The sequence below is a fragment of the Aphelocoma coerulescens genome, chromosome 11 (assembly GCF_041296385.1).
Source record: "Aphelocoma coerulescens isolate FSJ_1873_10779 chromosome 11, UR_Acoe_1.0, whole genome shotgun sequence".
Classification (NCBI taxonomy): Eukaryota; Metazoa; Chordata; class Aves; order Passeriformes; family Corvidae; genus Aphelocoma; species Aphelocoma coerulescens.
Window position 1 is genome coordinate 8,450,915 of NC_091025.1, and position 20,555 is coordinate 8,471,469.

Below are 20,555 nucleotides of genomic sequence, written 5' to 3' on the forward strand. Positions count from 1 at the left end.
CAGCGCCCCCCCGCGGCCGCCCCTCGGGCCGCGCCCCTCCCTCTGACGCGGTTCCTGCGCGTGCGCGCGGGCGGTGCCGGTGCCGGTACCGGCGGATCCGCGTCCGGCGGCGGCCCCTGAGGCCCGGCCCGGCCCGGCCCTCCCCGGCGCGCCCCGCCCCGCGGCCTCTCGCCCATCATGTTGGTGCCCGTGTTCACGCTGAAGCTCAACCATAAGATCCTGCCCCGTATGGTGGCGCTGGGCCGGTACGACGGGACACACCCCTGCCTGGCGGCCGCCACGCAGGCGGGCAAGGTAACGGGGCAGGAGTAGCCTCGGTGGCTGCGGCGCGGCCTGGCCCGGCCTGCCCCGGCCGAGCAGCCCGGGCGGCCGCCGCGGAAGCCGCGCTAACCCCCGCTAACCCCCGCCAGCTCCCCTGCGCCAGGGCTGAGCAGAGCTCGGAGCTGGAGGCTTATGTCCCTTGCCCCCGGCCCGCGGCCGAGGCGCCCGAGCTGCGTGCGGGGACGCGATGCTCGAAACCTCTCTCTGCGGTAGCAGGGAGCTTACAAACATTAATAGCAGGTGACGAGGCTGAGCAGTGGCAGAGCTGCCCAGAGAGGCTCTGGAGTCTTCAGCCCTGGGGATATTCAAAAGCCGTCTGGACACAATCTGGAGTAACACGCTCTAGGGGACCCTGTTGGAGCAGGAGGTTGGACTAGGGGACTTCTGTGACTTCTTCCAGCCGGAACCACTTTACAAACCCAAGTCGCCAAGGAAACGTTCACGTTTTCTAGCAGACAACGGGACTTTTTGAAGCCGTGGGTTTTATCATGCAGTTCTCAGAGCAGTGAGACTTGGCACTGGTACAGACCAAGCTCCCTGCTGATAACGGGGCTGAGGTTTCTGTGGGTGATGCACAAACAGCCTGACGGGAACAGAGAGCATCCTGTGTGCTATGATTGAGTTAGAAACGTAAACAAAACAGAGTTTAGTACAACCTGACTAATAAAGCATAGATTGAAGCATAAACCCACAGAGGCACTTAGGCTGTAAATACAAACAGGGTTCATCTGTGATGTTTCCCAGCATTATTCATTTTATTTGGTGCCTTTAGGAACAGCACAGAACAAGGGCTTGTCCGAGGGACAGACTGCACAGCCAGAAAGCAAACTATTGAGCCTGTGATGCTCTTATTTGGCTCCAAACAATTAAAGAGCATTGGTCAGTGAGAGTGAAACCATATTTATTATTCTTCCTTTTTAAATTAACCACGTTCACCTACAGATGGAGGTTACAGATATGTACCAGGTAAATTGTCCTGAATGTTTGGGGTGTTTTGCAAACACTGCTACCAGCTGGGGGTAATTTGTTTAGTTTGTTGTTGCTCCTTTGGTTTCCTGTTTTTGCCTCACTCTGAAGGGTTATCAGTTGTCATTTTCAGAAACCAACAAAACAATGGTGTTGCAACTCCACTGGCTAGAGCACTGTTTTTCCTGCCATTTCCCTTTTTCTAGTATAGTTTAAAGAATAACTGTGAGAAATACTATTGTCAGTAACCCCCAGTCTTTTGTCCTCATTTAGGTTGAGTGAATGCCTTCTTCCCCATCGCAGTTATTATCCAAACAATAGTCTTTAGTGTTCGTATACAAACAGATACATGTGTTGTATTAATATTTATATCTTGGTTTCTACAGGTTTTTATTCACAATCCTCATGCCCGAGGACAGAGAACAAACACAAACCGAATGGTGCAAAGTAACCAAGATTCAGACATCTCTCTTCTGAACATTAATCAAGGGATCACTTGTTTGACTTCAGGAGTGCTGAACCCTCAGCTGGGTTATGATTGTCTTCTGGTTGGAACACAGACTAATTTATTGGCTTATGATGTGTATAACAACTCGGATTTGTTTTACAGAGAGGCAAGTTGATGTAACTGTCTGCTTTTTTTACTATCTCCATCATTTTCTGTTGCTTTTAATTGTAAAGATTGCAGTTTTTACATTACTTTGTCAATTGTCTGTGCTATGTATTATTTCCACTACTATATTCAGAACGTTTTGTCTCTAGAATATGTGCAGTATTTCAAAATTAATATATGAAAATTTATTCTCACACATACAGATATACATCGCATTCATATGTCACATCACCTAGCAAGACCAAATTGAAAAAAAATAGTAGGCATTCAGAGCTCAGCTAAACTGACAGTGATAATGTTGGAAGCTCTCTTCTTGATTTGTGTACTCTGATGTACAATTGTCTGCTGTTTCTTTTTCTTTTAATGCTTCTCTGTAGGTTTCAGATGGAGCCAATGCAATAGTTCTTGGAAAGCTGGGAGATATTTCACCTCCACTTGCTATTATTGGTGGAAACTGTGCCCTGCAGGGCTTTGATTATGAAGGAAATGACCGTTTTTGGACGGTAAGGCCAGGCATAATAGTTTTAATGTTATTAGAAGATTCTTTCAATGGCAGTAATTCATCTTGATATATATATTTTTAATATTATAAGTATTAATTTAGTTGTTGATTGTTCTTAGTTTATCTCAGGCCTTGTGTTTTGGCCATGTATTCAGTGCACTCAGAAGTTGCTTGAACACTGATTGTGTCAATTGTTCTGTTGCAGTTGAGATAATAAAAATAATTCAGCTTCTGACAGCTGTGACCATCACTGAGTACTGTCCTTCTCTTTGCAGGTTACTGGAGACAACGTTCGTTCCTTAGCACTGTGTGACTTTGATGGTGATGGGAAAGCTGAGGTTTGTAACCATTTACACACAAATTCAGCTGTTCTTGTGGTCTTGTAAGTGAGATGATAAAAAAAACCCCTTCGGTTATCAAATACAACTGACTTATATTACCAGTTAAAGTTTCTCATTTTTCTTTACGCCAGTAACAACACAATGAAATGCCTGCGGTCATCACTTGGCAAGGCATCTATTTTAGTGGTATTTCTTGAATGTAGTTATAAACTCTTAAATTTCAGAGGAACAACTTGCAAGCATCTTATATGTAAAAGTGAACTTTTAAAAAGCTGTCCTTTTGAAAAGCTTCACTTACACTTGGTAAAAATTAAGAAATCTGTCTTCACATTCAGCCCTCCTGTTTCCAAATAGTGAGTGGGGAAATGAAATAGTCTTTGCTTTGCTGATTTAAAATGACAGTAACTTGTAACAGACATCTTGCTAATATGATGTGAGACAAACAATAGGAAACAGCTGCCATTCTGATCATGCAGGTTGCAAGAGATGGGTGAAATTGAATTTGTATGGCATTCTCTTTTGGAAATGTTCCTTCATCCCAGAGGAACAATTGTGCTTCTAAATATGAATCTTTAAGAAGAGTAATGATTTCCTAGTATACATCAGATGCAAATCGATATGAAGTTATATCATTATGCTAAAAATACTTACTTTTGTCATCTGCCGTAGAATTTTAAGCATAATTACTTAAGCTTGTTGGTTTAGTTCCTGAAAAATCCTCGTTTGGAATAGTGAGTTGGGCTATGTAATAGTGACGTGTAAATGGCCTCAACACTTTTCACATGTTTTTTATAAGCACAAAACTGATACAGACACTGCATCATTGGGATCTTCAGGAAGTGAAACGATTTCAAGTTTTCAAATCAATTTCTGCACAGCTCCTCTTTGTATTTTTTTAATGTGCTGAGAGGCGTTTATAGAAAGTGGAGATAGTGTACAGGGATTCAGAAAACAGGAAAGTGATTTATGGCACTAATTGTAAATGGTTTACTCTTGTGCTTTTAAGTGGGTTTTGCTATATTTTTCTGCTTGATCAAGGTTCATTCTCGGCAGTTGGTGTAATGTGGTGCTACTTTGAGCTGAGTAGAGCTGGATGCACTATCCAACTAACTTGTTGGACCAGTTACCCCAACATGCGTTTACTGAAATTTTTTAGAGTTCTTTTTGATCTTAATTATCTAGGTAATTTTAAAGAGTTTTTACTTATTTATTTACTTTTATTTGTGGCTTTTGTGAAACTGCCTCTGGTTTAAAACTGAAGTTCTGAGAAAATGCACAGAAGCAGCTTCATAAATTATCACTTTGTGTCTTACCTGGTAAATGACTGTGCTAGCTTAATTTCTGTTCTTTCTGCCCTAGTAAAAACATGTTTACATTTAAAATTGACTGATTCTAAAACTACATGAATATCCTTTTAGTAGCTAACAGACCTAACTTGTCAGTGCCTTCCTCAGGATTTTTAGATTGATGAAGGTTACTTTCTCCCATCTTGCAAAACACTTGTGGGGCAGAACTTTGACTTGCTCTTTCAAATTTCTGTCCAGTGGAATGAAAGTCACTGAGGTGGATGTAGTAAATCAAACAAATGAAAAAATCTATGCACCTTGGGAAAATACAGCATCACCAGTAATTGTTTCAAGATTGTGTGCTTTTAGCTGGTTGCCTTTTTCTGGTGGTTGCAACTTGGTCAAGAAATCTGTGCTTCTTAAATATGTAAATTGTTGTAAATTATTTCAATAGCTGCAGTAGACTTAACTTGGTGTGATTTAGGTTGACATAATCTGAAGCATTTTTACTTGGGAAGTAAAAAGGCCTCTAATCTTTTTAAAAATCCAACTTTGTTACGGATTTGTATCTCCTTTGCCAAGTAAAGATGAAAGGCTCATGGGTTCTAGTGGGGAAAAGTACTACCAGGTTTTAGACTTTTGTCTGTTTGTCATTGATTTGACAAATGACTTTATGGACTGAGCACATCTGCTCCTTGGTTTCTCAATTTGCAAAAGAGAACCTGAGCATTGTCACCTTCTTCAGTATGAGCTTTTCCACTGGGCTCCTTTTCAGTTAACACCTTCTAGGAAACAGGAAAAGAATGCTAAGAAACAGGAAAATGTGGGAAACATTAAGGAATGAGGAGGCAGAAGACCCAATCCAGTGCTTTATATCAAGATAAAGCCCATTTTGCTCCTACTTTGCAGTAGTGGCAGCCACCACTTAGGTTGGAGGAGCAGAGAGGGTTGATTCTTGGATTCATTGGTTTTTGTTTGTTTGTTTTGGGGGATTTTGTGTGTGTTTGTTTGTTTGCTTAATAAGGGATCTTCAGTGCAACACTGGCAACGTTTCATAGATCTGTTGAAGTCTCTTCATTGCTGGACGTGAAATATTAATTTTTCCTCTGGATCCTGGTGCTTGCTTCCTTAGGTTGAATAATTATTTTTAAGGAGCACTATTTTTTTTCAGCTTCTTGTTGGCTCTGAAGATTTTGACATCCGTGTGTTTAAAGAAGATGAGATTGTGGCAGAAATGTCAGAGACTGAGGTAAACTATTTCTGGCTAATGTTTATTATAGTTGCTGACAGAGCTGAAAGTGTTGTGTACTCCAAAGCTTCTCTGGTTCAGATTTACTGTGTAGTTAAGTAGTTACTTAACTATTTGGCACACTATCTATTCTGCTAGAACAGCAAAAGTTCAAGTTTAATAATATCTTTCATTATGCAGGGGGCTTTTTGCTTTGTTTATTTACAAACCTTTCGCCCCATTAAGAAAAGTGACTATTCTTGGCTGACAGTCAGGACCCTGTGCAAGGGTGATTAAGGTTGCTGGATTGTGATGGAAGCTCTTAGTGTCCTCTGAGTAAAAGGATGTCTTCTACAGTTTTCCTCAAATGTTTTTGATGCAATCAGGGTGATGTAACTTATCCCTGTGTGTATATCCAGACAGTGCATGGCATGGTGGAAAGGGGATGCCCAGGCAAAACTGGAAGTTTATATTGCAATTGGAGTTACACACTAGCTATATAAAAAGAGCTGTGGTGACTAAAGTAAGGTATGGGGCAGAAAGGTTTACAGAGGGGTAAATAAAAGGTGTAGGAGTTGCTGTTTAGCTTAAGAATTGAGAGAAGATCCCCACTGATTCTGGTTTCTTGGAAAGGAGTAAAATACCGTTATCACTGCTTTTAGAAGTGTTCTCAGTCTTGTCATGGCCCTTCTAGACCCAAGGCAGAGTAAGGCCACAGACCTTTGTCCTTAATGATCTGAGGTCTCCCTGCTGCCCAAGACAGGGCTAAAAGGCTTTGCTAATAAACCACTTATGAAGAGCTATAAAAGACAAATCCAGGCACTGTTCTGGAAAAGGAGGCTGTTGCTATCACTACAATTAGAACTGGACCTGTAATATGTTCTGCTCTCTGTGCAGTAGTCAGTCTGGTCATGTAGATATTTCTAGTTAAAAGAAAGGTCCGTCACTCTCAAGTGTGATTTATTTCCAGATCCTCAGTAGAATTGTTTTAAATTCACACCTGCAGTCATAGGAGGCCTGTTACAATTCTACTGTTCTGATATAAAAGGACACAGCTGAACCTAAACCTTTCTTTTTTGGAAGGTAAATTCAGGGAACAATGTCTTTATACATTATGTTTGGTTTGGAAGTCTTGGATAGTTTTCATTTTCTGTATTTAATCACTCTAGTGAAACTGAAGCTGTAGGCTGTTGTGATTCTTGTAAATGGACAATCAGGTATAAATTTAGGTAGTATCGTTACATTTGAGTTTCTGACTGTTGCTGTGGTCTTCTGTCCTTACTGGGTGCTTGTAATTTAGTTCGATACTTAGGAAAGACTCTGCAGAAGATTGTGAGAGGAAAGGATAAAGGGTTTGGAAACAAAGTTTTGTGGTAAAAACATCCAAGGACCACAGTCAGATGAGTTTAAATAAGAAGTTGGGGAAGAATTTAATTGAAGGAAGTCTCCTGTGCTACGTTGTACAGAAGACCAGACAGATGATTGCAATTGTTCCTCCTGACATTAAAATCTCTAGTCTCAGTGCATGGAAAAACCTGCATTTCCAATGAGAACCTCAATGAGGAATGGGTCTTAAAAGGAGTGAGAAACAGGCCAAGTTACAACTCTCAGGTCTTTCCCCAGAGCTTATTCAGGTAGGGCACCTAGCCTGGTGTTCCAGTTGTGTTCCAAAGAAGTCCAACTGTGGGAGTTTTTAATCTATCTTACTAGTACTGGGCAAAGATTTTTCTACCAGTAGTATCTCTGGGGCTCTCCCAACCGAGCCAAGTTGAACCTTTGGCATCATCAGCTCCTTAAGCTTAAGGAATGTTGTGTGTAGTTTCTCAATGATAGTGTGTTAGCACTGATGACCACAGGAATCCTATGAGCAGTTGTTTTGCTGCCTGTGGTAGGAAATAGTTGGTCAAAGTACGCAGTTTGAGGGCAGTTCTGCAATCCTTGCTGAAGTGTGTCCTAACACTGGCAATACAGCTTGTGTGAGGAAATCCTACAAGGCCTTCAGTGATTTCAGACTGATTCTTAGAAGTAGTTACTTCAGTATTCAATGCTTCCTACAACAGACTTACTTACCATTTAAGAGCTGTAGGCTTCATATGATAGATCTATAGCCTGTTCCCTGTTACTGGAAGTTGCACAAGTTTTCAGTTCTGTATCCTCTCTGTCCCTCCTTTCCCCCCCAGACTGTCACTGCACTTAGCCCCATGTATGGCAGTCGTTTTGGCTATGCTCTTGCTAATGGCACCGTCGGAGTTTATAACAAGACAGCGCGGTACTGGAGGATTAAGGTTAGTCCATTGTTGGAGTATCATTGCTGGAAGCTTGAAGGCTGCCAGGAGACTTGGTATCTAATTTCAGGTCATTCTGATGTTACCCTTAAGTGAACTTTGCTGAGCAGAGAATTGAATGTAATTTTGTTCTTACAAAATCTACCTGTTTTTATAGGTTCATATAAAATACCAGGTCAGTTCCTGCAGTACTTTTGGGCTGTTGGTCATGGTTTAAACTACAGGGGTACAACCATACAACTAGGGATTCTTCAGCTTAACAACAGAGACATTGGAGTTCATGTTAGGGGATCCTCTGGTTGGATCAATAAACTGTTTTTCAGAGACTGAAATCTTGCATTGTCTGTGTTCAAGGGTAATTTTTCTCATCAATAGCAATTTCCTGCTCCAGCAAACCAGTTCGGCAAGATCCTTTCCTGATGCTCATTTTAATATAACACAGAGTAGTATATTTAATAGTAATAAGAAGATTCCTCAAGAGGTGGCAGGAAGAGGCTCATGGCTGTCCTCAGTGGTCTCATTATATGACAGCGTTGAAGCCCTGATATTTTTTTTTCCTAGAGGATTTTGTTTTTTACACTTTGTTTTTGTGAGTTCTAATCATTTGCTTGGATGGAAATGTATTCAAAGCAATGATCAGGTCCTCTGAAAGCACTGTACTAGATTAGTAGTGCAAGGGCTAAGGTGTCACATGTGTGTGTGACCTTAGAAATAGTAATGCTCAAACTTCCTGTTCAGAGAAATAGTTGTATTTCTTTCTGTACTCTCTGTAGTCTTGTAGTCCAGTGTTTTGCATGTGCCAAGCATGTGCAGTTTAGAAAACATACCCAAGCTTAATTTGTTCTCTCTTTTCTGTCCTCAGTCAAAAAACCAAGCCATGAGCATACATGCGTTTGACCTGAACTCTGATGGAGTGTGTGAGTTGATCACTGGCTGGTCTAATGGGAAGGTGAGTTTATACAGGGGGAAAATGAGGAGCTGTAGATATGGGGGCTGTGTTTGAACAAGGCTGTTAAGTTATCTGAAGAACAACAGCCAAAAAATGAAAAAGACTGAGAAACCTGAGCACTGCAGATCTGTTGCAATAAACCTAGTTTGGCTGGTGAGTCCTGTGCCAAGTGCATGATCAGAGGAAAACTGCTTCCCCTGCTTAGCTCAGAGTCAATTGCTAAGGTGTGGCAAATTGTTTCCATGGCAGCAGAGATCATATGCTGCATCTTAGAGTTCTTGGGTGTCTCTATTCAGGTGTGTCTTGAGGACACGCTAATAATCCTCTGCAGTGTTTCCTGACTGTTCCCAAACTCCAGGGAAGACAAAGCAGTTATGTAACAGGAGAGCAGCGTCAGTCTTGACTGTGGCAGGATTAATCAAGCATTATTTCATTTTATGTAAAGGCGTTCTATACAGCTCAGTCTTTTAAGCCTGTTCCTTGGTATTCCCCTTTGCAAGAAATGACTGTTTTAACTGCCACATCTCTCCTGGATGCAGCTTGCCAGGTTTTTCTGTAAAGCTGTGCTTTTTTCTTCACACCTCTTATTACTCTCATTAGCCTGCGGCACTTTAAGAGCTTCAATATCAAGCTGACAGTCTGGAGCCCAGATGTGTTGTAACTTAAGTTGGATTAGATGTGCAACATTGTTAAAGAGGGAACCTCTCCTTGCTTTACTCCTGTTGTTTTCCACTGGCAGTCTCTACCCTACTTGTTGGTCTGAAACAGTCCATAGCTCCTAGAAAGAGTAATGCTGTGACCTGTGCTTTGGAAAATTCACGGTGTATGGAACTGAGCCCACCTCACCCTTCTTATCCAATGAAAGATAATTGAAGGTTGTGGTATTTGTGTGTAAAAATAATTCACCACACAAGGGCTCCAGCTAAGAGGAGAGGTTGCAAGTACTGCATTAAGGTTATTTCTGGTTTAGTCCCATCATTGCTGCATCATATGTGCATAACCTTTCCAGTGCAGACTTGCAGTCCCTTTTATTGCCTTCCTTTTTTTAGTTTTGTAATTTAGGGAAGCATCTCAGAAGAGAAATTCCTTCTAGCTCCTTCTAGAGCCTGCCTAGAGGTCATTTCTTGGTAGTATTTCTTTTCATGTATGATGTTTGGATGAGCAGAGCTGCAACTTTACCTGCAGTTCTGTGAGCAGAGCTGGATTTCAGTTAACAGCTCAGACTGTGGCTTGACATGTGTTTTGGAGTTGGCTTTTCTCTTCGTGCTGAGACTTAGAACTTTTTGTTGTTCCAGGTTGATGCACGCAGTGACCGGACTGGGGAGGTCATCTTTAAGGACAACTTTGCTTCCTCGATTGCAGGACTGGTGGAGGGGGATTACAGAATGGATGGGAGCACCCAGTTAATCTGCTGCTCAATTGATGGTGAAGGTAAAAGCATTGTTCAGGATATTAATGCAATATACAGTAATATCAGGCACATCACATCATCTCATATTAGCTAAACATTGTTTTGGTTCCAACATTTTGTGTGCCAAATTCCCTTTGCTTTATGTGCAGTTAAGGGAATTTTGAGTTATGCTATCTGCAAACAGGATTTTGAATATTGCCTTCTCTGTGAGAATCAGAATGTGTTTCATTATGATCCAAGAAACCATCAAAATTCATTTGTCTAATGGAAGAAACCCCATCCTAATGCAAAGATAGTGATGTTCAGTACAGACTCTGGTTCTTCAGGCTACATTATAATAGATGAATGTATAGGAAATCTTTTTTTCCTGTGTTTTAGTTCTTTGGCTGCTTTTCAGTAGGTAAAGGTGTTTAAAGAACTAAGGGTGTGTGTGTTTTGGTTTTCTTCTGCAGATGAAGTTTTTATTAGATGTTAACAGTGCTTTGTTTCCTGGAAAATGCTATCCTGAGATTGGAGAAGTGGTGGATTTATCCCACCATTCATTCAAGAAGTCAGACCTGGTTATTGTGAGTGGAAACAAATATGATCACAGATTATTTAAATAAGCTCAGTATGAATTTACAGGGATGGCTCCAGGAAAGACACTGGTGTGATTATCCGACTCCTTGGCGTCAGTGGCCTGAGACAAGCAGGTCTGGCACAACCCATTTGAAACAAAAGCCTGTCCTTGTTAAATAGCAGAATGTTTTGCTGTCTGTCTTAATCACAGGCTGTGGGGATTTGCTGCACTTGGGCTTCAGCTTATAAAGCTTTTTCCCAAGCTTACAGAAGGGGAGCATTGTAAGCAGTTTTGGAGAACCTTGTCCTAGCAGAGCTGTGTAGGTTGGTATCCTTGAATGCAATCATCTTTTTCTGGTGGGTCCATTGTAAACAAGCCTTGGCATGATGGGGATCCCTTTAGGCCTTAGTAATTAGTGTGGCTGGGGTAATATAGAGAATGTTATTAGAGTTCTATTTGGGACCAGCATCCTTTCACATGAGGTGTTGTTCTGTGTTGCATTCTGTGTCATTTTAAATGAATTACTCACTCAGAAATAATAAAGTGGGTCCTTTCATCGGAGGACACTGTGCAAGCTGAATGATTTCAAGTTCCATGCAACTTTTTACAGGGCAGCAGTCATATGCAATCAGGCAGCATATTCTTCCCAGGTAAAAGATTTTTGTCCCTGGCTTTCATTGTCAGCTGCAATCAGAACACACAGCCTTAGAGCACAATGGAAGTTGTCTCATCACCTGTTCAGGTCCTCTGTCTCCACAGACAGTTAGAGGTATTTCCATAATGCTGTGCTCCACTGTGCTACTGGGAAACAAGTCTTACCCCTTGAAGTGAAGTATCCCTTGATTTGGGGAAAAACTGATGTGGGTAAATCTTGTTTACTGGCTGATTAACAGTGACTTACAGTCACTTCTAGACAGCAACAACTCCTCTGACCAGCTCTAGAAATCCAGGTACACGTTTTATTAATTTTGCATAATTGTAAGCTTGCCTGAGCACCTGAAAGAATGATTGCAGTGGGAATCCTCTTGCAAAAGGACTGGGTGTTGCACTTGTCTGGTCAGGTGAGTACAGCTTAAAGACAGGTTGGAAATGCACCTTTTTTCTTTTCTTTTTTTTTTTTTTTTAATGTGCAGTTCTCTTGCCCCAGTCACCAAGAAAGTGAGAGCCTCTGTGGGTCTAAATCAATGCTCAGGTTTTCAGCTGGATAGTACTAGCTGAAGACCAGAACTAGTATCTGCTGCAGAAGTGGTACAAGGGAGTCATGTCACAGAAACTGAAGTTCTGGGGAGGCTGTTGAAGTCTTTGCTGAAATAGGCTGTTTTGTTTCTGTACAGTCCGAGGCTATCTGCCAGGAGGTGAGGACATGAAAGGGAACCTAATGGATACAAGTGCTGAGCAGGATCTTATCCGAGAACTTAGTCAAAAGAAACAAAATCTGCTGCTGGAATTGAAAAATTATGAGGAAAATGCAAAGGTACTGTTTAAATAATGTGTAGGGCCAAAACACACTTTCCTGTTGGTATAAATCCGGAGTAACCTGGGAGGCGGTTGTGGGGCAGTCCAGACAAGTCAGAACTGTAGCTTGTCAGGATGCAGTGAGATTGTCTGCTGGGGGTTCCTGCCTCTGCATTTGGCTTGCTCCTTGTGCAAGTTCAGAACTTGCTTTTTGTATTTTAATAATGCTTTCTTTGCTCCTTCCTCTCGCCAGAGCAGTTGTGTTTGGAGCTGGATTCCCTTCAGCCTTGTGCTTTGGCTTATGACTGCAAAGTGTAATTTTCAATGCATCTTGGGAGTCAGAGGGGATTGTGTGAGAGGATCATGTCACTGGGTGAGGGCTGGGAGCACTGCCAGGATTTAGGAATTGCACTTGTGGCTTGATGGTGAACATTTCAAAAAATAGTCTGAGGAAAGAGCAAACTCATATTTGAACAGCAAATGACCACTGTGACACAGCTGAGGTTTGTCCATGGTAAGGCACTCAAACACTTTGTAGCCCAACTGTCCACAGCTTCATGCCTAATCCAGCCCCCACTCATAGCTAGTTGGAAGTGTCTGGGAATTGCTGTAATGCAACCTTCTTCTGAAAGAAAAGAGAACTGTTTTGTGTGTATGTTTTCTAGGTTTTTTGAATGAAAATCTTGAAATTCTGATACTGAAGGGTATGTGTTTTGCAACAGGCTGAATTGAACACTCAGTTGAAGGAAGCTGATGGGCAGAGAGGTGTGATTCCAGCAAACACCCAACTCCAGACAGCCCTGTCAGTTAATCTGGGCTCTGACAGCCAGTCTGCCCATGTGGAGCTGTGTATTTCCACCACAAATGGTGAGTGGTAACCTGCAACCATTGATATTCACTTCATGTAAAATCATGCAAATTTTTAGTTATATTTAGCTGGTGATTTGAATGTCTCCCCTTTATTGTCTGTAATGTCCCTTTTGTGGTTTCTTTCGTTTCACAGAGTTTTGAATCAAGCTGTGTTCCTTAGATGGGTCTTAGGGGAGAGGAGTTTGGTGGAATTTGTTTCTTATTATGTGTTATTTTTTGAGGCAATTAACTTGGATGAAACCAGCCTTGGTGATTCCTGCAGCACTTCTTGTGTTGGCTGTAAGCACCAACCCACAGCTGCATTAGTGAGGGTGTTGCATGAATGCAGCTGGACCTCAGCTGGCTTTTCATGCAAAACTGGAACTACCCCGAGACAGCAAATTCACCTTGCAACAGGCATGCTGAGGATGCAGTCAAGTCCAGATGTGGTAGTCCTGGTCACCTGGATATTTTAACAATTCATAGGGGGGGTATAAAGAGTTCACCATGCTTAATTCTGAAAACAGTGGTGGATTGTTCCCAGAGGACAGCTTTAAATTTAGGAACTGCTTTTTCTTCCTGTTGCTAAGACACAATCATCCGTGCTGTGCTGATCTTTGCTGAGGGTATATTTGAAGGAGAGAGCCATGTGGTCCACCCCAGTCTCCAGAACCTCTCAGGCTGTGTTCGTGTTCCCCTTACTCCACCCAAAGATGTCCCTGTGGATTTGCACATCAAAGCCTTTGTGGGTTACCGAAACAGGTGAGTTTTGTGGTGTTGTATCTGCTGGTCTCCAGAGCTGTGGGACCAGGAAACAGCAATAATGTGGCTTCATGCTTGTCCTATGGGGAGTGCACCGTTAATTCCTGGGTGCCCCACTTCTCTCTGTTACTGAAAGGAGAGCTGGGATGCTTTCTTTAAAACATTGATGTACCTGTGGCACTGAGTTCTTTTTCAGACAAATTCTAAATCCTCTGGAATCACTGTGATCTGTAGTGTTCTGGTTCTGCCTTTAGGGAAGGAATGCACATTTGTCCAGGAGATGTCTTACTGTAGGTGTGTGGAGGGAATCAAGAGATGCAGAGACTCTATCCTGTCATCCCTAGGGGGCTGGGCCGTGGGTGGTGACTGCTCTGGATGGAGAACCTTGAGCAAGCCTGGAGACACAGCTGTGTCTCTCAAGCTATAAAGTAACCCTGGACCCATTTGGCTTCAGGGCAAATAGAAAGTAGCACATGCTTGATTTCAAGACAACATTTTTCCAGTCTCCCCTAGAAATATCTCTTCATAGAAAATAAAATGTCTCTTCATATACCCTTGAAAACAGCTTTTTTCCTGCTCACATCTGCCAGAGCTGTTGGTGCCTGAGGAGGCAGCATTCTTTCCTGGAACAGGGAGGCATGTTTTAGAGAGCTAGCCACCCACTGCAGGAAGACTGTATGGGACTGAATTCCCTTTCTGTTTTCTCTATTTGCCTTTATTATTGCTTTTAATAAGACTTCACTGAACTTGTAAAGAAAATATCCAATCATATAGTAAAATTGTAAATGTATTAGCCTAGAGAGTATAGTTAGTGGAAGGATTATTGAAAATGACAGCAATGGGGAGGAATCATACAACCTCATGATGCGATAAGCCCGGCATTTCCAAGTTCCAGTGTTTCTTCTGGGGTAGCAGTAAGCAGCTGATTGTATAACTGGAAACTGTGAATCTCAGTCCCCAGCTAAAAAAGAACCAGGAACTATTGCAATAGGTGAATCTCAGGTATGTTAGTAACTCTCTGTTTTTCCATTGGATTGCTTCCAGTACACAGTTCCACGTATTTGAGTTGACAAGACAGCTTCCCCGCTTTTCCATGTATGCCCTGAGCAGCCCAGACTCAGCCACAGAGCCCCTGAGCTTTGTTAACTGTACCACGAATGAGAGGCCACAAAGGGTGAGTTTCTGCTCTTCTTCCTGGTTTCAAGTCTTACACAGGTGGAGCATTTGCAGTCAGCTTGAGATTTCCAATAGCAAAGGAAAAATTATGTAGTGAACTGCACTACTGGCCTTTGGAATCTGTGTATTTCGACTCAACCCTGCTTTTTTCTGTCTTTAAAAGATGACTCAGTTGAGGCATTCCAAGCATTAGGAATTCCTGCAGGAACTAAAGGCCTGAGATCAGAAGGTGTTTCAGATACTATCTTGTTTGCTGTAGGCCTGCTGATAGCAGGAGACCTGTAGTGAGTGTTGAATTTTGTAAATGACCAGAGAACAAGAAAAAGGCAGCACAGTGCTCAGGTAGTGGCTCAGTTTCATAGCAGTCTCTGATTGTTGGATTTGATTTTTTTAGGAATATTTAGCTTTGGTGCAAGGATTCAATTGTCCTCATTCTAACAAGTTCATGACATGGGGTTATGGGATGAAACTTAGTAAATTAAATTTCTGGGGTACCCTGAGCAGAGTGTTCTGGTGCACATCATGTGCAGGGACATTGTGCGGTTCCTGACGCTTTCCACACAAGGGATGGCTGATTCTCTTAATTTTACTTTTGCAAGATTGTTATGTGGCTGAATCAGAGCTTCTTGCTGCCAGAGGATGCAGAGTTTCAGAGCGCTCCCTTTCAGGTTTGCTTCACTTCCCTTCGTAATGCAGGTCAGCTCTGCATCAAAATCAAGCCTGGTGGAGAGGTGAGTACCTCCATGGACAAGGAGAGCAGCCCTTTAATGATACTCCAGTGAAACCAGTATACTCATCCTGCCCAGTATGAGGCAGTAAAAGTGAAGAATGACGGAACAGGCTAAGTACTCATGCTTTTGGAAACTTCCGTGTCTGTTTACTGTCAGTGGGTAAAATTCCATGGCCAGTTAGTGAAGTAAACTGCTTAGCCTGCAGATCTGCAGGAGGGAGGGAATTTGTTTCCTCACAGAGTGGTTTCAGGGAGCCATAATGTGAGGCACAAAGGCTGCCTGTAACTTCTGCACTGGTCCTGTGTGCACAGATGATTCTCTATCCCAAACCTGAATAAAAGCCCCTTTGTTTGAGCTTGGGTAACTGTTGGGCAGGCAGTACTGCTGGGAACTTCCAGGAGATGTTCTGGCGTGGAAGAGTGCTAAAGTGCTTTTTTCCCTTTCTGACAGATTTCCATCAACACAGATGATATTGATCTAGCTGGTGATATTATCCAGTCAATGGCCTCTTTCCTGGCCATTGAAGATTTGCAGGTGGAAGCAGATTTTCCTGCATACTTTGAGGAGCTGCGGAAAGTGTTGGTGAAGGTGAGGAGGCTTTGGGCATTTCTAAGTAAGCAGATAAGCAGTCACTGGGGGCTTTTTATGAGAGGATCTCTAAACTGCTTTATCTTTGTTGTGGGAATCAGGCCACAATGGCTTGCTGTACATTCTGTGGGACACCCTCAACTTTCTCTCTATTTTTGTTCTGTAGAACAGGCCCTTGGTTCCCATCAATTGGTTGTTTAGGATAAAGTAAATGTGTTGTCTGGGAGACTGAGCTGTGGATCTGGGTCAGCATGTGAGATGTGTATCTCAGTCTGCTCACCCTTTCTGGGGGCCAAGGTATGGCTCCTGCAGTGGGGGGTGAGGGGAAGAACAATGTCAGGGATGCTGGTTGGTTAGGCTGGGATGTTACTTCCTATTGCACTGGGCTGAGGTTTAGCCTGAACCCTGTGTGCCCAGGGTGTCAAGGACCCTTGCTCACAACTTGTTTACCTTGGACAGGTGGATGAGCACCACGCAGTGAATCAGAGGCTCACTGCTGACATGGCTGAACACTCCAACCTCATCCGCAGCATGCTGGTCCAGGCAGAAGATGCCCGGCTCCTGGGAGACATGTGAGCAATTGCTGCCTGGCTTATGTGTTTGGGGTTTAGAATGGCCAGTCTTTGCTTTTCAGGCAGAAAAGAGCACAGAAAAACATTGGCGTGATACAAGAGTTGCCTAGTTACAATTTTTGATGTATAATTGTACCTTTGATGATCTCACCATGAGCTCTTCTTGAACCTTGTCATGTTCTTTAGGTGGGAAACCAGTCAGGCGAAGGCAAGAGGGCAAGACTAGGGGCTTAGTGTAGAGCAGGGGAGGTGAATCTACTTCAAGATATTGAGATATGTTAGGAAAGATATATTATGGGAAGAGGGCAGGGAAAGCTATCTGTGGTGTGTGAACTTTTGAGAACACCAAGAAGGAAATTTTAGGTGTCAGGTTTTCACTCTGATTTGCAGTTCCTACTATGCTGAGCTTTACTCTGAAGAGCAGCAGTAAAGAGGCCCAAGCTACTGCAGGGCAGTGGTACTTTCACTGGGGAAAGTGGTGTCTCCACTTTGTCTTGCTGGATAAAGTAACTGCAAAAATACACTGTTCAGGTTTTTTTAGTAAAATAATGAGTTTAACCAACATGTCTAGACAAGTCTGTTGTCTTGTAGCTGGCAGACATGCAGGTGACTGTGGTAGCCAACACAACAATGTATTGCTGCACCTTTGTATTGACAAACCGGGAATGACATCCTTGTCCTCAGAGATGCAAATAACTGGACTGATTGTTCCCCAGGAAAAACATGAAGACACGGTACAGTGAGCTATATGACCTGAACAGAGATTTAATAAATCAGTACAAAATTCGTTGCAACAATCACACAGAGCTGTTGAATAATCTGAAAGCTGTGAATCAGGCAATCCAGAGGGCTGGGCGGTTACGTGGTAAGTCTGTGTTTTTGAAAGGAATGGGGCATCTCAGACCCCAGTGAGGCAGATGTGTCCCAGAGGTCAGCTGGGTTAGTTAAATGGCTTCAGGCTTTTTGGCCTGAAACTCAGTATAAATAATCTTTTGTTCTTCAGTCATAGCCAATTACATGTGATAGTCAACTGTGTCCAGTATAATCTGGGATCAGAATTTTAGAACAACTTGAAATAGTTTCCAGATTTCTAAACGAGGCAGAAATTGATAGTTTTGTTGAACATACTACTTTTAAAATGCTTTTAGAATCACTTCAATTCTTAATTTATAATTCTGCTTTAAAAAAAGCAATTACCAACTTAAGCAGGGCTGTTTTATCTGCATTATTAGGCCTGTAGGTCTTTGGGGAGGGAGGTACTTTTTTGTATGTTTATAGCATTCCCCTTCCAACAAGCTCTCATAAAACAGAGCTACAGGCAATTCTTCTTTAAAGAAAGGATTTTACTTACGTACTAGAAAAAAGGTGGTGTTTCATCATGTGTTTAAAAAGCATTGGAAAGAAACCCCTAAATTTTCAGACTGGATCAAATAAGTATTTTTACCAGTTTCTTACTCTGTAACTGAGGGTTTTTTTCTGTTCTTTCCTTTTTTTCCTTTTTGCAGTTGGCAAACCGAAGACACAAGTGATCAGTGCTTGTCGGGATGCAATAAGAAGCAACAACTTCAACACACTGTTCAGGATAATGCGTGTGGGAACAGCCTCTTCTTAAGAGCCTCTTCTTCAGCAGCTGTGCAGAGGCAGTGTTTCTATGCAGTGGGCAGAGAATGGATGAAAAGCAGTTAATTCAGACCCCTACTCCACTGCAGAGTGAAGTAATTCCAAAAGTAGTGCTGTAGTTAAGCTGTCAGGTGAGAAATACTATGCAGACCAAAGCTCCATGAAGAGAGCATCAGAGTTTAAGTGCAGATGTGGTATTTATGCAAGACAGAAGTTCAAACAGTTGTTTTTTATTACAGTAACTTATTTATGTATTTAAAAATATTTTGTAGTTAAGGCATCGATCTTTTCCATTAAAACATAGATTAAAAGCTTGACTGATTTTGTTCTGATTTAGCTGGGGAGATGTGCACTGCTAAGTTTATTTGTTGAAAAAACCTGACCCAAATAACTTCTCCGGTTTCTGCTGTGTAGTTGCTTTATACTTGAACTTCCTATGCTGGAGAATCCTGGATTTCGCTGCAGGGATATGTGGCTTTAGGTAAACTGTAGTGCAGTGCATGAAAACCACCAAAGGGATAATGTCTTTCTGGCTTGTAAGCCAGAAGATCTTTGATAGGCATCCAGTTCCATGATCTGTGCAGAGGTAGGAAGTGGTCAGTTTAGTATCCAACACTCTCCCCACACCTGGATTGCAGAAAGTTTTGCTTCCACCTAGTGGTTCTGTGCTACTGCTGGAAAAACTACAGATCCTGAGGGGGGCAAGGGTGCATTTCAGGAAAAACAAAAACAAACTACACACCCAAGCTTGGTGCATAATCATGAAGAGCTGGTAGTACTTAATGGGATCAAAAGAAGAAGGTATTGGAAAATGACTTGGCTCCTGGCTCAAACCTGTTTAATTGTGTGATCTCTTAGAATTGGATTAAAATATTACAGTAAGGCTCTATCTCAGATCTAAAGGTATTTTAGAACCTTTGCCAAAGCAAATTTCTTTTAGAAGCTAAAAATAACCTGCACAGGATGGAGATTGGGCCCCAGTGCTCCTGCACCAGCATCACCCTTGCCACTGTACAATGGTGTTTGCAATGTGGGCAGGGAGGAGTTGGCCCACGTCGAAGTTCTTGGATGGCTTCTTGGGGCTGTCAGAAGGAGTCATAATCCTCTAACTGGTTGCTCTTACGAGCCACTACTGAATTAAAACCAGTAACCCACCCTGTGTTACAGAGCCACTGGTGAGCCTGTGACCAGTTGAATGGGGAATGTAATTTTTGCAACATGTTTTAATCCCCAAAACTTCCCCTTGTCACTGCTTTGGCCTCTTCCCTATGGAAAACTGTGCTGCTGAAAGCAGACCTCTGTCAGTTAGAATCTGCAGCAGGAGCTCATTTGAATCTTTTTAAGAAACTGGTTGTTAGTCAAATCCAGCTGCTTGCTAGAAGGGTGGTGAGCCACCCATGCTGTTCTAAGCGAGTGAGCTCAGAGACTTGATTATGGAACAGTCTCCTGGCATAAGTTCTGGGCTTTCTGCCACTTGCTGTACCTGTTCCCACTGTTTCCACCTTTTGTTCTTTATGTTCAAAATCCTAATGCTTGCTTGCTTACATTTATGTACTCCATTTAATGGTAAGAGAGTGGCTCTGATCAGAAAGCAGCTTTCCCATCAGCCTGATTTTCAGGACTACGCACCAGGCACTGCCAGTGCCAGCTCTGGTTTGCTCCTGGCGGTGATGTCAGACCTTCACTCACTGTGCAGACCTCTGGTAAGGCTGATTTCCCCTAAGTTTCTGACAGCAAATTTGTCATTAATTTTCCTGTAAAACCAACTTTTACCTTCGCCAAATGAAAAATGCACATACTTTGCAAGGAGCTACACCTAATTGTAAATACAGATTGGTATCCAGGAAGAGCATCCATAAAGCTCCCGTTGCTGGCACTGTATAAATGAAGGCCCCTCTTCCTCCAGTAGGTCATGTTATTTGAAATTTCAGTGAGTGAAGTCTTTCTTCTGTACCTGCAGCACCAGTCATGCCTGGGGCTGCCTGTGGCTTTAGGACCTAACAAGAAGGGTGGGAGAGCAGAGACATACTCATTTTTAAACCTTTAAAGCTAACTGCAAATTTGGCTTCTTAAATTACTTCATCTGACTCACCAGAGGAAGAAGGGGTGGTTCCTTGTATGATCAAGTAGATAGGGGCTTGTTCAAGCAGAGGCTGGTATGCCCTCTAGTGTAATACTTAGTATTAAAAAGCAGCAAGCTCTAGAGAGCCTAGCTTCTTCCCAGTCTCCTGGAAGGATGTTCCAAGATCTACCAAGCACATTCTTAGGCTCACAATGCAGTCAAAGAAGTAATTCTGTTTTGTTAATGACTTTGCTCCCAACTTTGCCTAGCAGACTATGC

The 20,555-nt window shown here is 42.5% G+C and overlaps 1 protein-coding gene across 3 annotated transcripts; it reads left to right on the forward strand.

Moving 5' to 3' along the window:
* The first annotated feature begins 71 nt into the window (after positions 1 to 71).
* On the forward strand, positions 72 to 18,531 carry BBS2 (Bardet-Biedl syndrome 2). Of its 3 annotated transcripts, XM_069027279.1 has the most exons (17): positions 72 to 294; positions 1,674 to 1,901; positions 2,278 to 2,403; positions 2,678 to 2,740; positions 5,201 to 5,278; positions 7,438 to 7,542; positions 8,405 to 8,491; positions 9,787 to 9,922; positions 11,796 to 11,935; positions 12,639 to 12,783; positions 13,356 to 13,527; positions 14,572 to 14,701; positions 15,303 to 15,434; positions 15,885 to 16,022; positions 16,482 to 16,594; positions 17,311 to 17,459; positions 18,100 to 18,531. In XM_069027279.1, the coding sequence occupies exons 1-17, from the start codon at positions 178 to 180 to the stop codon at positions 18,204 to 18,206; spliced, it is 2,166 nt and encodes a 721-aa protein (XP_068883380.1). In that variant the 5' UTR covers positions 72 to 177; the 3' UTR covers positions 18,207 to 18,531. The 3 variants fall into 3 exon arrangements, with proteins under 3 accessions (XP_068883380.1, XP_068883381.1, XP_068883382.1); XM_069027280.1 differs by lacking the exon at positions 7,438 to 7,542; XM_069027281.1 differs by lacking the exons at positions 5,201 to 5,278; positions 7,438 to 7,542.
* Positions 18,532 to 20,555: the final 2,024 nt, after the last annotated feature.